This window comes from Geotrypetes seraphini, chromosome 3, assembly GCF_902459505.1.
Source record: "Geotrypetes seraphini chromosome 3, aGeoSer1.1, whole genome shotgun sequence".
Classification (NCBI taxonomy): Eukaryota; Metazoa; Chordata; class Amphibia; order Gymnophiona; family Dermophiidae; genus Geotrypetes; species Geotrypetes seraphini.
The window spans coordinates 359,792,277-359,808,205 of NC_047086.1; the positions used below are offsets into that span (position 1 = coordinate 359,792,277).

At 40.3% G+C, this 15,929-nt stretch overlaps 1 protein-coding gene across 3 annotated transcripts in view; it reads right to left on the reverse strand.

The window, feature by feature from the left end:
- The window catches only part of AIDA (axin interactor, dorsalization associated), a 112,452-nt gene that overhangs the window by 14,872 nt on the left and 81,651 nt on the right, over nt 1-15,929 (reverse strand). For 2 of the 3 annotated variants that reach the window (XM_033937000.1, XM_033937001.1), the window contains exon 9: nt 84-201. The exons of the other annotated variant lie outside the window; for it this stretch is intronic. In XM_033937000.1, the coding sequence (XP_033792891.1) occupies nt 84-201 (118 nt within the window). The remainder of the gene's footprint in view (nt 1-83; nt 202-15,929) is intronic. 3 annotated transcript variants of the gene reach the window in all.

A 15,929-nucleotide genomic window follows, 5' to 3' on the forward strand; every position in this document is an offset into this window, starting at 1 on the left:
AAGAAAGAAAATGAAATACACAAATTCAATCACTAAGGTCAAGCCCAGCAGGGCTACAGGTGTGGCAGCTGTGCTTCACTTACAGTTCTATGACAATTTGCCCAGGTTTAATTTCATCCATTTCCATGAAAGCAAAACATTTGGTACTAGTAAACCTCTTCTTAGGCTTGTAGTGTTTGAACTCAAAAAAAATTGCTGCCCCTGTAAAAAGATTTAAAAAGGCCAATAATGTTGTAGACATTTTGTGAGCAACCTTGAGTTTAAATTTGTCAAGGAGATATTTTAGCAAGCTACAGGATACGCTGTAAACTTTTAGAGTCTTGAGATCAAATCTTAGTATAATCTACCCATCCTTAATGCTTCTAAGGTAGACATAATAAAAACTAAAATGAAATTGACTTAACAACTGTATGCTATTGGTATACATGCCGTATAGATCTGTAAACAACTGTAAGCTATGGGTATACATATCAATAGATCTGTAAACAAATCATATCAATCTGTTTCTTATAAGACAGTATAAAGTACTTTTTCATTCTGTGCAGCTTCCCATCTTTCCAAGATACACTTCCCCTACCAGGATGTCTGTTCTGTTTTCATATGGCACAATTCTCAAGATTCTATGTGTCACTCAAAATTGGGTGTGCAGGGCAGAGGCAAGGTGTCAATTAATAATTGAAGTTAACTGGCATCAATTTGGACTTGCGTAAGCATCTGGCCTAGTCGCTATTCTACAACATCTGTGCCTAAATTTAATAGCACACAACTCAAAGGGGGATGTGGTGATGGAAGGGGCATATACAAGTCGGGGCTTTCCCAGAAATTAGGCACAATGTAATAGAATACTTGGATTTGCATGACCAACTGCTATTAGTTGGGTTTGAGGATTTACACCAGGTTTCAGCAGGTATAAATCCTCGTTCCCAAAGCTGGGTGCGGGAATCTGCTCTAAATGTTATTCTGAAAAGGTCGATTTGCACTAAGTGAACTTTATAGAATTGGTGCTTAGTACAGATCTCAACAGTAACTAACTTTGTGTGCATTTACTGAATCTGTCCTCATATGTAGAGTTCTGCAGTTCCAAAAAGAAAACAGAAGGCAAGGAGGCAAGGCCCTGATTATGAATCCAGAAATCTGCGTGATACAGGGCCCATGTACCATGGGGTGGTTGGTGACAAGTTCAAGTACATGTGGCCCACATACTATGAGGTGAGTGGTAACAGAGTCACAGACCTGGCCTACATACCATAGAATAAGCAGCGGCATCACACTAACATTTAACCTGCTTTATAGCTAGCTAGAATTAGGTGTATTTATTGATCATCAGAGTTACCTAGGCATAAATAATATCCTCAATCATTCTCTTCACCAGAGGATTCTTCAAAGTCAGTTTCATTGTCACTATCATCCTTAAAATACCAAACTGCTATCTGCAGATGTTCTGTGATAACCCTGTCATCATCATCATCAGTGCTGTCATGATCACTGTCACTGTGTTCTAAGAACTGCTGTTGACCTGATATTCCATGTCAAACTATTTCTAGCTTTATTTTGTTCCATGCTGTGACCATCTATTTGCATACTTTGTGTCGACCGTCCAACTGGTGTGAAAGTATGGGGCTCATTTTCAAAAAAGAACGATGTCTAAAAACTGGCATAAACCGATACTTGGTCGTTTTAAATCACCAAAACATCCAAGTGCCTATTTTCAAAACAGATTTCCTAGACATCCTGCTAGACTTTTTGTCCACAATGTATCCAAAGTTCAAAGGGACATGTTGGAGGCATATTATGCCGCTTCCAATTGAATACTGAGCAGCAACGACTTGTTTCCTAAATTATCTGGCCCTGAGGCAGTGGGTTCGAGTTTACGCCCACGAAACGTTGGCCACGTTGGCTGTCTTGAAATACAAGTGCTGACTCAAGATAAGTTTGGATGAATGCCTTGTTTAAAATAACTATCAATAGATATAACTGAAAGCAAGCAGGTTTATGAGAAAAAGGCTGTTATGCAATATAAATGCTGACTCAAGACAAGTGTGAATGAATGCCTTGTCTCTATAATAACTATCAATAGATAAAACGGAAAGTAAGTAGGCTCATAAGAGATGGATTGTTATGAAAGGGGTTAAATAAGAGTGTAGTGAAAGAATTAGAATGTGAGTATAATGAAAGGGGTAGTATGAGTGTAATAAAAAGTTTTAATAAGAATAAGTTATAAAATTGAAAAGATAAAGAAAAAAAGTGATAATTTAAATAAATAACTTTTAGCAAATTTATGTGTTTGAATTAAGTATAGTCACAAGAGTAAGGCCAATGATTGGAGAATAAGGAGCAAATATAACTACGCTGAATACCCCAGTCATTGATTTTGGCTACGCGTAGGCTCCATTACTGAGGCTATCTCTTGTTAGTATAATTGACCTTTCATTAACATATTAGATTAAGTGGAAAGTATTTGGTTTATATTATTTGGTATAGGTTTTTCCACTGGGGAATTTTTGTATTTAGGAGGCATATTATGGGCAGGATTTGGGCGTGATTAGCACCTGGACATCTTGCAACCAAAATTGAACATTTCCCAAGATGTCCAGGATGTCATTTAGACATCCTGAGCTAGACCTGTTTTAAAAGCATCTAAGTGTCACCACTGGAGGGATTAAGTCATGACTCTCCCATATGTCAATGACACCCTCCCGCCCCCTAAAAATGTGAAAGAAACAGTACATACCTGTCTCTATAACAACAGCCTGGTATAGGAAATCCTAGTAGAGCAGCAAGCGTCTAGAGTAACCTAGTGGATAGTATATTGAACCACAAAGGGGGTGACCCAGGCCCATATCCCACCCTACCATTACATTTATGGTGGAAAGTTTGAGCCCACCAAAAACCTACTGTACTGCCATATAGGTGACACCTGCAACCATAAAGGCTATTGAGGTGGTAGACAGGTGGGCACAAAAGGTTTTTGGGAAGTTTTGGAGGTCTCACCATGCATTATAAGGGGGTTCTGGTGAGATGTACACCTGGCCCCCCTTTTTGTGAAGTTCGAAGCAGTACCCCTTATGGTGCACCACTGCTCTGCTGGCATGTCTGTGTGGCCAGTGTAGTATAAATGGTGGCCCTGCCTACATCCAAATGGCTTGTTTTTTTTCAAAAAATGGCCCAAAAAGTTGAATGTTTTAGGGCCAAAATGTCTAAATAGGTGATTTTCGAAAGAAAAGATAAACATCTAATCAATGCCCTAGCAAGAGTAAGAGGCGCCAGGAATGCCTGGGCGTCTAGATGTTTTTTTAAAAATGGGGGAGTCTGTCCGTGTTTAGATGGCTCTCCCACCTATCTCCTCCCTGGCTGCCCTGCATTTAATAATAATAATAATAACTTTATTTTTGTATACCGCCATACCCCGAAGAGTTCTAGGCGGTACACATTAGTTAGACAAAGATTACAAGTGGTTACATATCAAATTGAACAAGTGGTTACAAGTGGTAACATATCAAATTGAACATAGCGTTGCAAACAGTAAGGAGGGAGTAGTTACAAGAGGTTACATATCAAAATGATCGTAGGGTTACGAACAGCAAGGAGAGAAGTAGGGAGGAGAGGAGGGGGAGGGGAGAAGAGAGCAGACAGTGCAGGGTAACTGTTACATGGCTAGCCATATTCATTATCATCCTAGGCATGTAATGCAAACCTGACGCTAACTGGGGCAACAAGTTCAAGTCTATATCCCACACAAAATATATATGCCCTCAAATCGGTCTCAGCCCCCACTCCAGGCCCCTTGATTCAAAGTCCAAACACTCATCTAGGCCCTGATCCCCCAATCACATACCCAACTCTCATGATCCAGACCCCACTCCTCCAGAATCAACAACCCTGCTCCTGTCAAAAGCCCCAACCCTGAACAGTACCCCCTTCCCCCAAATTCTCCAACTCCACCACCTACCTCCTTCCTAGCCACTGCATTGAATCTCAAGTTAGCCAGTAGTGGCAACAAGGAAAGTCTGCTGCTGGCCCCAGAAGCCACCTCTCTGCAGCGACTTCATGTTCCTGCGTATGTGGGACCTGCAGAAAGGCTGCTTCTGGGGCAAGCCTGCAGCAGCAGAGACTTTCCTTGTTGCAGCTGGCAGCTGCTCAAAGATTCAATGAGGAGATAGGCAGTAGAGGTGAGGAGTTTGGGGAAGGGAGTACTATTCGGGGTTGGGGCTTTTGACAGAATATTTTCTATACAAGAAGATTGAGAAGTATGTGATTTAGATAAAGTGGTCATAGTATTTGTGTGCTTTTGATCTTACTATATCTGCCACCTCCTCAATTTTATCCCCAAACAGGTCGTTGCCCTAACAAGGAACACTGGAAAGGCATTCTTGAACTCAAGTTTCCTGATCAGAGACTCTTAAGCCAGGCCAAGCAGCGCATTATACCTATTATACATATTCAGTCACTGTTTCTTCCCAAACATCTGCTGTTGCCACTGCAGATGTTTGGGAAGACACATCAAATGCATCAAAAGTTCCTCTAGCCATATTCTCATAGTGAACAAGTTTTCAGATAACTGCTGAAACTGTTTTAAGTTTGTCTGGAGAGAGGAATTCCTTAAAATCTGACAGTAGTTTAAGTAAGGTTTTAAAATAAATGGATATGTAGAATAGGTAGTTATAATTATATTGATAAAGATAGATGATTGTAAAATGTGTTTACTAAAGAGTCCAATGTCCTGGCTCCTCTGCCTACAGAAGCAGAAGCATAAGATTGTGAGCTGTGTGATCATTTGTGGGCAGATTTCACAACTAATGAATGCAATGTAATGTAATGTAATTTATTTCTTATATACCGCTACATCCGTTAGGTTCTAAGCGGTTTGTAGAAAATATACATTAAGATTATAAATGAGAAGTAAGAAGGTACTTAAAAAATTCCGTTACTGTCCCGAAGGCTCACAATCTAACTAAAGTACCTGGAAATTAATAAAGAAGAGAAAATAAAGATGGTTGAAAAAAGAAAAATTCTATGTGAACTTATAGGATGGAAATTAAACTGACAGTGAAGAACTGTATGAAAAATACATATGGAATGCAGTTAGAGAGGGTAGGTTACAATCTATTTATGGTATTTGTTTAATTGGAAGGTGTTAAGGTGGGTAATTTGGGGGAAGGTTATCTGAAGGTAGGTGAATCTTCTGGAGGTAAAAGAGGAGGGGTTAAGATATTTGGATGAATTTTTTGAAAAGCAGGGTTTTGATTTCTTTTCTGAATGTTTTGAAGTTGTCTGATATTGTCATAAGATTGGAGATGGAATGGTTGATTTTTGCTGCTTGTGTTGCCAGAAGGTTGTCAAACATTTTCTTGCGTTGTGTGCCTTTGAGTGGGGGGAAGGCGAAAGGGTTCGAGGTTCTTCTGTGTCTTGAGGTGGAGATTTGGTTTAAGCGGTTGTTTAGATAGGAGGGGGAAGAGCCGTGTAATGCTTTGAATATCAGGCAGTGGAATTTGAATTGGATTCGTGCTTGTATGGGTAGCCAGTGAGAATCTAAGAAGGCAGTTGTTATGTGATCATATTTTTTGAGTGAGTAGATCAATCTGAGGGCAGTGTTTTGTATGGTCTGGAGTTGTTTTATTATAGTGGCTGGACAAGGAAGATATAGGGAGTTGCAATAATCCAGCAGACCTAAGACTAGGGATTGGACGATTAGTCTAAATTGTGCTTGGTCAAAGAATTTTCTGATTTTACGGAGATTTCTCATGGTTAGAAAAGCTTTCTGGGTTGTTTTGTTGATCTGGGGCTGCATTGTGCAACATCTGTCTATCGTAACTCCTAGGAGTTTTAGTTCGGGTTGTATTGGGTATTTGGTATTTTTGATTTTCAGTTCAGTGATGGTAGGAGTTTGGGCTTTTTCGAGCAAAAGGAATTTTGTTTTTTCAGAATTTAGTTTTAGTTTGTGATCCATCATCCATTTTTCTACTGTGTCTAAGGTTGTTTCTAGCTTTGTTGTGGTGGTGGTCTCTGATGGGTCGAAGGGGAGGATTATGGTGATGTCATCAGCATAGCTGAAAGATGTGACATCTAGGGTATCTAAAGTGGCTCTTAGGGAGGAGATAAAGAGGTTGAAGAGCGTAGGTGAGAGAGGTGATCCTTGTGGAACTCCGCAGGAATTTGTCCATGGTTCTGATTTGATATCATTGTATTTTACCCTGTAGGTTCTAGATTTGAGGAACCCCTGAAACCATTTGTAGACCTTGCCTGAGATTCCTATGGCGTCGAGAATTTGTAGTAATAAGGTGTGGTCAACTAGGTCAAATGCTGCGGAGAGGTCTAATTGTATTAATATCATTTTTTTCCTTTACTGATGTGTTGTCGGGCTGTATCTAGTAATGTGACAAGTAGTGTTTCTGTACTATGGTTAGTTCGGAATCCTGATTGTGAGGGGTGGAGTAGGTTATGTTTTTCCAGATATTCGGTGAGGTATTGTGCCACTAGGCCTTCTATTATTTTAACGTACAATGGTATTGAAGCGATAGGTCTGTAGTTGGAGGGGCTATCTATTGGGCCTTTGTGATCCTTTATGATTGGAGTGATTAAGATCTCTCCTAGGTCCTGTGGGAATTGGCCTTCTGTCAATGTGGTTTGAATCCATAGCATGAAGTTGGTTTTGAATGTGGTGGAGGCGTTTGCTGTTGAAGTTGAATTCCTAGACACTTTTGAATTCCATATATTGTGTATCTTTTTAGGAACTATCTGAATTGACAGGGGGATTCTCCCAGTTCTTAAAGTTTCTTTCATGACCAAATGCAAAGGTACCTTAATACATTCATTTGGTAGTGCCTTAAAGTCAAGGAATTAAAAAAGTTCCTTCTCATTTCCATTTTGATGGGCAAATTCTGACCCATCTGCCTCATAAAGCCAGTAAAAAATACACTTTACTCTTTGGCAGAGACTTGCATCGTTGAGGAGGGGGAAAATCAGAAGGTATACTGTAAGATTCTTCTGCTAAGTATTCTGGCAAATCCTCCTCTGAATGGTTGGAGATATCTAAGTTAGACTCTTCAAAGTACTCCTGATTAGGTGAATCGGGGAGTGTGTGTTGAAAGCAGCCTCGACTGTGCGTCAAGATGTAGGTCAATGGTCTGATCCAGGAGATAACTCCTCCAAGCAAAAAGTAGGTCCGTGGTGATGTTAGAGGGAGAGCCAAGCTGGCGTGAGCAGCAGGTTGGAGACACTGCTCGCTGCTGCAGATTTCAAGAGGTAGGGGTGGGCAAAGGAGAGGTGCCAGTGCCCCTGCCAAGATGGCGTCTGTGGTGGACCACTCCCCCTTACTACGTCACTGAGACCAATTCCCATGACTTAATCCTCATTAAGATGGGCCAATCATGAACTGCCAAGCTTCATTACAGCCTTATTAGCCTCTCATTAGCCAATGATTGAACTTATAATTAATAGCTATGGAGACAATCCTATATAACAGTGAATTGCAAACTCTGTGCCTCCTGAGATTTCAGGTGTGCCGCTGCACACTGGGGAGGAAGAGAGGCACCAGTACAGGCTGACTGCCTACAGGACATGCCTCTTATGGCGAGGCAAGTCCTGTAGGCCAGAAGTTCTCAACCCGTGGCCCCAGAGGGTATGCAACACCAGCACTGTACGTCTCCCAACTTCCTGCTAATATCGTGTATCTCCCGGGACTCCTGCCTTCCTGGTCTTCTCTCCCCACCTCCGAACAAGCTGCAACAGCTCACTGTGTGCTTTTAACTTCTCCATACAGCTGCTGCTAGCATTAGTTTAGTCATGGTTTCATCAGGCAGCCTCAGGGTCTTTGCTAGGCCGGCCTGCTTCGATGATGCAAATTCATCTTTCATCAGAGGTGGGCCAGCCTAGCAAAGGCCCCGAGGCTCTGATGAAATCATGGCTAAACTAATGCTAGCGGCAGCTAGATGGGGAAGTTAAAAGCATAGTGAGCTGCCGCTAAGGAGAGGAGAGGTACTGCTAGGCAGGGGATGAGGGATAGGGAAGGGAGACAAGGTACTGCTGGAAATGGGGGGAGAGAAAGGTAAGGGAGAAGAGTTGCTACTGGACCTGGCAGAAGGAGAGGTGCTATACAATGGAGGCAAGGGTGAGATGGTGCATGGGGAGAGAGCATATTAGTTGTGAGTGGGGTTGGGGGAAGAGAAGGAAAGAAAATTATTGCAGGAGTGAGGTGATGAGAGAGGAAGAAATGAACATTGGGTGGAGGAGAGGAAGAAATGGTGCATGGGGAGAAAGAACATGTTGGGTTAAGAGGTAGGAAGGAGGGATGTCACTCGAGGGAAGAGGAGAGAGAGAGAAAGCGTGCAGGAGGCAAAAAGTATTGGACTCATGGAGAGGACAGAAAGGAGGGAAGGAGAAATGTCACACTCAGTGGAAGGGGGAGAGGGCAGAGTGAAAAGTTGGACTTGTGGGAGAAAGAGAGGTTGGCTGGGGAGGGAAGGAGGACCAGAGGAGAAGCAGTATGTAGGAGGAAGATACCAGACCAGGGAATGGAAGGAGGGGAGTCTGGTAGCACTATAGAAATAGTAGTAGTAGTAGTAGTCGTAGTAGAGAGATGCCAGACCTTGAAGGGGTGGAAAAGAAGGAGAGAGATGTTGAACCACTGGAAGGAGAGGTGTTGGACTACTGGGAAGGAAGGAGGGATGGAGAGAGATGTCAGACCATGGAAACAGGGAGGGAAAGTAAGACATTGAAAAGTAGATTTTGAGAAGAAAGCAGAAAAATTGAAAAACTGAATGTTAAGTTAATGCCAAAGATGGATGCACCTTAAAGAAAAATACAGGGACTCATATATGAAAGCCCTAGTCAGTAAAAGTATTTATGATGAAAAATGAGAGACTGACTACATTGGTAATAAATGCCAGCGGGGAGAGAGCTGATGACAACTTAGAAAAACGCTCAGAAAAAGTGAAACTCTGAGGGGGGTGAATACCTCCCCTTGGGTAAGAGTTTACAATCCAATCATTGCATTTGCTATTTAGAGCATCACTCTCTGACCGCTGGTAAAATTCAATTGTTTCAATAGCTTTGATTGACAAAAAATTGTTCAAAAGTATCATACACAAAATCTCTTGCTCATTGAACGATACTATACACTTATCTGTGCAAGCTTTTAAGGATTATGGTTGTAAGGGCTCTAGGGGTCTCAACGTGGCCCCGTTTCGATAATCTTCTTCAGGAGACCCGATACTGTACACTCTGAAACCCTTTTGCTAACGTATCTTTTCAAGAGATGATCTAGAATTACAACGAACATTTTATCAGTCACAGCGCACAAATTATACCAGTGCCAGTATAAATGTACCAGTATAGTGTTCCTTTACAGCACATGAGACTTAACATCAAAAGAAGACAAACTCCTTTAGTCTCAGATTGTAACACGAAACAAGTTGTGTACATAGTACAATGCCCTTGTGGTTTATACTATGTGGGCTGCACAGTGCGTAGTGTCAAGACCAGAATAGGTGAGCACATAAGCAGAATAAACTCAGGCACACAGGAAGCCCCCCTTGTACAGCATTGGATGCAACAGCGTCATGACATTTTTGGTTTAAGATTCTCAGTGCTAGACACAGTACAATCTGTCAGAGGGGGTAATATACCCAAACTCCTCTGGCAGAAGGAACAGAAGTGGATCTTTGAGTTGAACATGCTTCACCCCAATGGACTAAACAATGAGATTGAGTGGGTGGCTTTCTTATGATTTCAGTTTTCCCAGTGAATTTGGCCAGTAGTTTGGACATTTTTGATGTGGTTTTTGTTGAGTTTTCTTCAAATGAACTTTATTTACAGTGATAGTGATGCACCCATCACAGTAACCTTTGACGTCATCATTTTACTGATGTCATCACGTTCCGTCGGAGGTCACCCCTCCTCCTCACAGTAGTATAAAACCAGTGAGGAGTGAAGCGGTCTCCGTCGTTTGGACTTTCTGAATTTGGCAAATGGTATGTGGATAAGGATTTCAATTTCAATTTTTCATTCTTATGTTCTATTTGTTCATTTATAGTGCTTCCTGCTTGCATTATTGCTATAAATTAGTATAATTTCTTCACAACGCACTGCAAGTATAATTTGTGCGCTGTGACTGATAAAATGTTCGTTGTAATTCTAGATCATCTCTTGAAAAGATACGTTAGCAAAAGGGTTTCAGAGTGTACAGTATCGGGTCTCCTGAAGAAGATTATCGAAACGGGGCCACGTTGAGACCCCTAGAGCCCTTACAACCATAATCCTTAAAAGCTTGCACAGATAAGTGTATAGTATCGTTCAATGAGCAAGAGATTTTGTGTATGATACTTTTGAACAATTTTTTGTCAATCAAAGCTATTGAAACAATTGAATTTTACCAGCGGTCAGAGAGTGATGCTCTAAATAGCAAATGCAATGATTGGATTGTAAACTCTTACCCAAGGGGAGGTATTCACCCCCTCAGAGTTTCACTTTTTCTGAGCGTTTTTCTAAGTTGTCATCAGCTCTCTCCCCGCTGGCATTTATTACCAATGTAGTCAGTCTCTCATTTTTCATCAAAGATGGATGCACGGCAGAAAGTGAAGGAGAAAAACAAATGGATAAGAAAGCCCTGGAAACAGTTAAGCACAAAGAAAAATAAAATCACCAGACAACAAAGGTAGGGAAAATGATTTTATTTTCAATATAGTGATTGAAACGTGTCAGTTTTGACAATTCATATCTGCTGTGTAAATTGTGTATATATGAAAAATGAATGGAAAAATTTACATTACAATTAGTAAAAGGGGCAGGGTCTGGGGAAGAGCTTGGGTGGGTCTAGGGTGGAGCTTGGGGAGTCTGTGGTTGGGAGTACTCAGCTGACATTTGTCAGACTTAAGTTTGAAGTAGTTGAAAAACACTGCTGTAAGCAATTAGCCAGCTCTAGCACCTCTCCTCTCTGGCCCTCTTCCCTGCTGGCATCCCCCACTGGCATCTCAGGGCCTGTCTGGAGGGTTTCTGCACATGTGTAGATGTCAACATGATGATGTCCGCACACTTCTGGGTGCTTCGAGCTGTGGCCACTACCTTTCCAAGAAATTCTCTAAAACATGCCACAAGACATTTCTGTGGTCACTGAAGTGATAATGGAGTAGCATAGCCAGTCACCTGCCACCATCTTATCCAGTTTGCCACCATCTTATCCAGTTGTTTGGATCATCACTGATAACAGAATTAAATATAAGATGGACATCTCCAGCTGGGGACCCACTATCTTTATCTGTCTCCAGCAATTTTTAGCTCATCGCATCAGCTGTCAGCACTGATCAGCATTGGAGCACAGGTTGAGCATTGCCAGAAGCCTCTGCCTGCATCTTGAGAAGGTTACAGACCCTGATCCTGGTTGCCAATTGGGCTTTGCAATCACTCATGCTATGTTCCTCTGGTGATCTTCTGGAAGTTCCCTCCATACGACTGGTCCAGCTAAAATATTATAGAAGATCTCTCTTCAGTGGCACGGGACCTAAACTTTGGAGCGCTATGCCTTCAACTCTCTGTACATTATCCAGCTTTTAATATTTCAAGAAAAAACTCAAGACTATTCTACTTCATGCCTATGGGGTCTTCTTGAGTATACCCACTGTCTAACCATCTTGGTTCGGAGTTTTGTTAATTATCACTAACTATTCATTGTCTCTTATTTCATTTAATGTTGTGTATGTCTGTTGTAATCCACCTAGAACTTTGGATAGTGCAGAACAGAAATGTGGAAAATAAATGAGTGCATGATTGAACAAACGACACAGGTGATACATATTAATCTTAATAAATGCAGAGCATCTAATAGTATTTGCACATCTTTACACCACTAAGCAATGATGTGATCATTATCCTTTACCCCTTTACAAATATAAACTTCTGATCTTTACCTTCAAAGGCCGTCTTTCTTGTGCCCTATCTACAACATCTACATATTCTAAACACTCCCTCATGCACATTTTGTTTTTCCAATGCTGGTTCATTTTCTCTCCACCCCTCCTTCTGTCATGTGCTCAGATGCTACCTGTGCCTCTTCCTTCAGCTATGTTGGTCCCATACTCTGGAAATCCCTTCCCTCTCAGATTTGTCTTGAGCTTTCATTAACTATCTTCAAATCACTTCATAAAACCTATTTATTCAGGCTTGCTTTCCCCTCATATTCCTAATTTCTCTCACATGTTCTATTCCCTTATTACTTGTTACTATTTCTTTACAGTCTTTTACACAGCCTTTTATTGTACACTGCACAAACTATTTTTATGGGCTTTTGGCTATATCAAATAAATAAACAAACTTCATTTTTTATTCCTACAAACAGTATGCTGGGCCAGATGGACCTTTGGTTTGATCTGGAATTGCAATTCTCTTAATACTTCAGAGGGAGTTTGGTCTGAATATTTTCAAGGTGAACCTGATGTACTTGATCAATGTAAGAGTATATTTTGTACATTCCAAGGCAATTTATTGTCTAAGAGTAAGGGATGCTATCAAAGGCTCTTATAGTCGATTCATGCTGTACTAAGAGTTCTGCTTTTCTTAGCATTGGTCATGATATCATTAACTGGTCTTATGTTACATATGCTCCCCTCTTATTACTCTTCTACTCTATAACAATTCTAACATCATGACAATTTTATCTTCTGTTGGCTTCTATTGCAGTGAACCACTTACAGATTACAGGTAGGCAAGTTATTGGCTTGTAATTTTTAGAAAGATTACTTGAAATCTCCCTTTGGAAAGAGATGTTATTAATCACTCTGTTGTCTGCTTGCCCGAACAATTGAATTTTGCAGTTGGCCAGTTCTTGGCGGAATGATGCTAACAATATTATTGGTCATGCCATCTGTGCTTAGGCTCTTCCAGGTCAGGGTTCTTTTCAACTTGCTTTCCAAAAAATTTTTTAACTATTTTCATTGGTTTGATGTTTACCTTATCTAAGTTCTCCTGATCTAGAGAATCATTTCTGCTTCTTGATTGTGTTCTACAGAGTCCTTGTACAATTTCCTGGGAAATATGTCTATTTCAGCTTTAGTTGGCAGTGTTTTCTTCATACTAATACCCTCCCCCTCAGTTAACTATAGAACTGTTTTATGTTCTCCCTCTACAGTATATTCAGATTTCTCTTCAAATCTGTGTTATTTTTTGTACTTTGGTTGCTACTTTCAATATATTATTGCAGCATATGAATTTGAGGTTGCCATCTTCCTTTCATGCAACATATTTACATTTTTCAGTTTGATGCTTTGGTGTTTTCACTTTCTCCTTGACAATTTTAACTCTCTGATACCTGTCTATCAGGGACATCTCTACATGTAATGGTATTTTTCTTTTATTGCATTTTTTTCCTAAGGAGGAGTTACTCTTTTCTTCGGGCCTTGTTTTTCAGAATAATTTCCAGTAATAATTTTTGTTGCACTATATTGTACATGATTTATTTTTGTGATATTGATAGATTGTTCTTTATATAGGCTATGGCTTTATTTGCCTTACATTATTTATTTGAGGTAATCAAGAGAAGTAAAACAATTTACAAGGGGCATTCAATAATTTATCCAAGTATGAAAGAGAGCAGCAAGCGAGTTGAAACAAGTCTGTGCATGTTATGATTTCCCTCAAGGTTACTCAAATACAGTTGCAGCTCAGTGTGAGTCTAAGATTACATTACATTAGTGATTTCTATTCCGCCATTACCTTACAGTTCAAGGCAGATAAGAGACAGGATGTCATGAGAGTCCTCGTGCGAATCAAGTAAGAAACTGCTAGATTTGGAGCACCATTCAGTGATAAAATTTCTCACAAAAGAAGGGAAAAAGCCAAAGGAGATCCATGAACGCATGATTGCAGTTTATGGTGAGTCTGCCCCATTATCCTACAAAGTAAAATTTGGAGTAAGCAATTTAAGTTGGGTAGAGAGTCCATTGAAGATGACCATCAAACAGGACAGCCTGTGGAAGCAACTTCCACAGAAGTGTGCAAGAAAGTCAAGGATTTAATTTTGGCACATTAAGGTTTTACGAATAGCTGAAGAAATGAGCATCTCAGCAGGTAGAATTTGGAAAACAATTCATGAAAAGTTGGGCATGTTTGAGGTTAGTGCAAGATGGGTTTTAAGAATGCTGACACCATGTCAGAAGGCCACAAAGCTCCTGTGTTGTCAGAACCTGGAGATGCTCTGTGAAGACTAAGTGAATATTTTTCATTGACTGGTGACTGGAGATGAGACTTGGGTCTATCACAGAGATCCTGAGTCCAAAATAGAGTCAATGCAGTGGAAACACAAGTCACCCTCCACCTCAAAAACATTCAAGACAGAAAAATCTGCAGGCAAAGTCATGGCAACTGTTTTTTGTGCTGATGAAGGACTTTTGCTTCTGGAGTTCATTACACATAAGACAACCATAACCAGGGAGAGTTACTCCAACACAATGATCGCTTTGTGGGAATCAATCAAGGAGAAAAGATGAGGAAAACTCACAGGTGTGCTTCTTCACAACAATGCGTCAGTGCACACACGACAATCACAGACTGCCATCAAAAAATGTGGGTTTCAGCAGCTGAACCATCTACCCTACAGTCCTGACCCGGCTCCACTGGATTATTTCCTGTTCCGAGTTTTGAAGAAATCTCTCCATGGACAGTGGATATCGGTTATTGAAGAATTATTTTCAAAGGGGTTAAAGTCATTGTAGGAAAAGTGGATGAAGTGTATAGAGCTATAAAGGGACTATACTGAAAAATAAAACAAAAATTTTCTGAAAACTATTTTCTTTCCTACTGAGATAGATAAATTATTGAACACCCCTTCTATTAAATAATTACAAATGTGCCCCAAGAAAGTCCACACAAGAAATCTATTCCATGGAGTGGGAAGGAAAGGGTTCTTTAAAAGTTTCTGTCCATTTTAGTGCAGAGGACAGATTCTGACAAGGTAAACAAATTCTTTATAAAAGCTTAGCTTTCAGATGATATGCTTTCTTTTAAAATGAAGGAACATGTGCTCACCAAGTGCTTTAATATTACTACTACTTATTTCTTTAGTGCTACCAGATTCTCGCAGTGATGTACATTAAACACACAAGAGAGTCCCTGCTTGAAAAAGCTTACAATATAATATAGGCAATGGCCTCTTTCAAAATCTCAGGCCTTTCTAAACTTTGAATATGGGTTTATGGAAGCCAAAATACAGCAGCAAAACTAATATTTGGTAAAAGAAAATTTGATCATGTGTCTCCTCTTTTAAGAAATCTTCACTGGCTCCCTGTCTTCAAGAGTACAGTTTAAATGGACTATTTACATTTATGACTCCTGTATCTTTGAATAATCAGAGATCTAATTCAAGAAACTCTCGGAAATTTAAAAGGAATAAAATCTATTGGTAATGTTACTCGATCTTTCTCATATACTTTTACAATGATTTGTAATGGGATTCCCTCTTGTTAGAACTCTTCTCTCCTTCCAGATTTTCCATAAGTCTACGTATGAGAACACTGTTCTTTCAACAGTTCTTAGAAAATTATTGTAAGGAAAATTAGTTATCTTCTCTCTAGGACAGGGGTGTCAAAGACCCTCCTTGAGGGCCGCTATCCAGTCGGGTTTTCAGGATTTCCCCAGTGAATATGCATGATATCTATTTGCATGCACTGCTTTCATTGTATGCTAATAGATCTCAGGCAAATTCATTGGGGAAATCCTGAAAACCCGACTGGATTGCGGCCCTTGAGGAGGGACTAACACCCCTGGTCTAGGATGTCGGATGAGGGTCTTCATTAATAAATTATTTTTTCTCAAATCTAACTACTTTCACTTTGATTACCAATCTTTATGTGAACCAAGTCGAGCTCCTTTTAGGGAGATGACATGGTATATAAATCCAAGATTTAGATTAGATTAGTTAGAATGGGTTACAAATACAGCTTTTT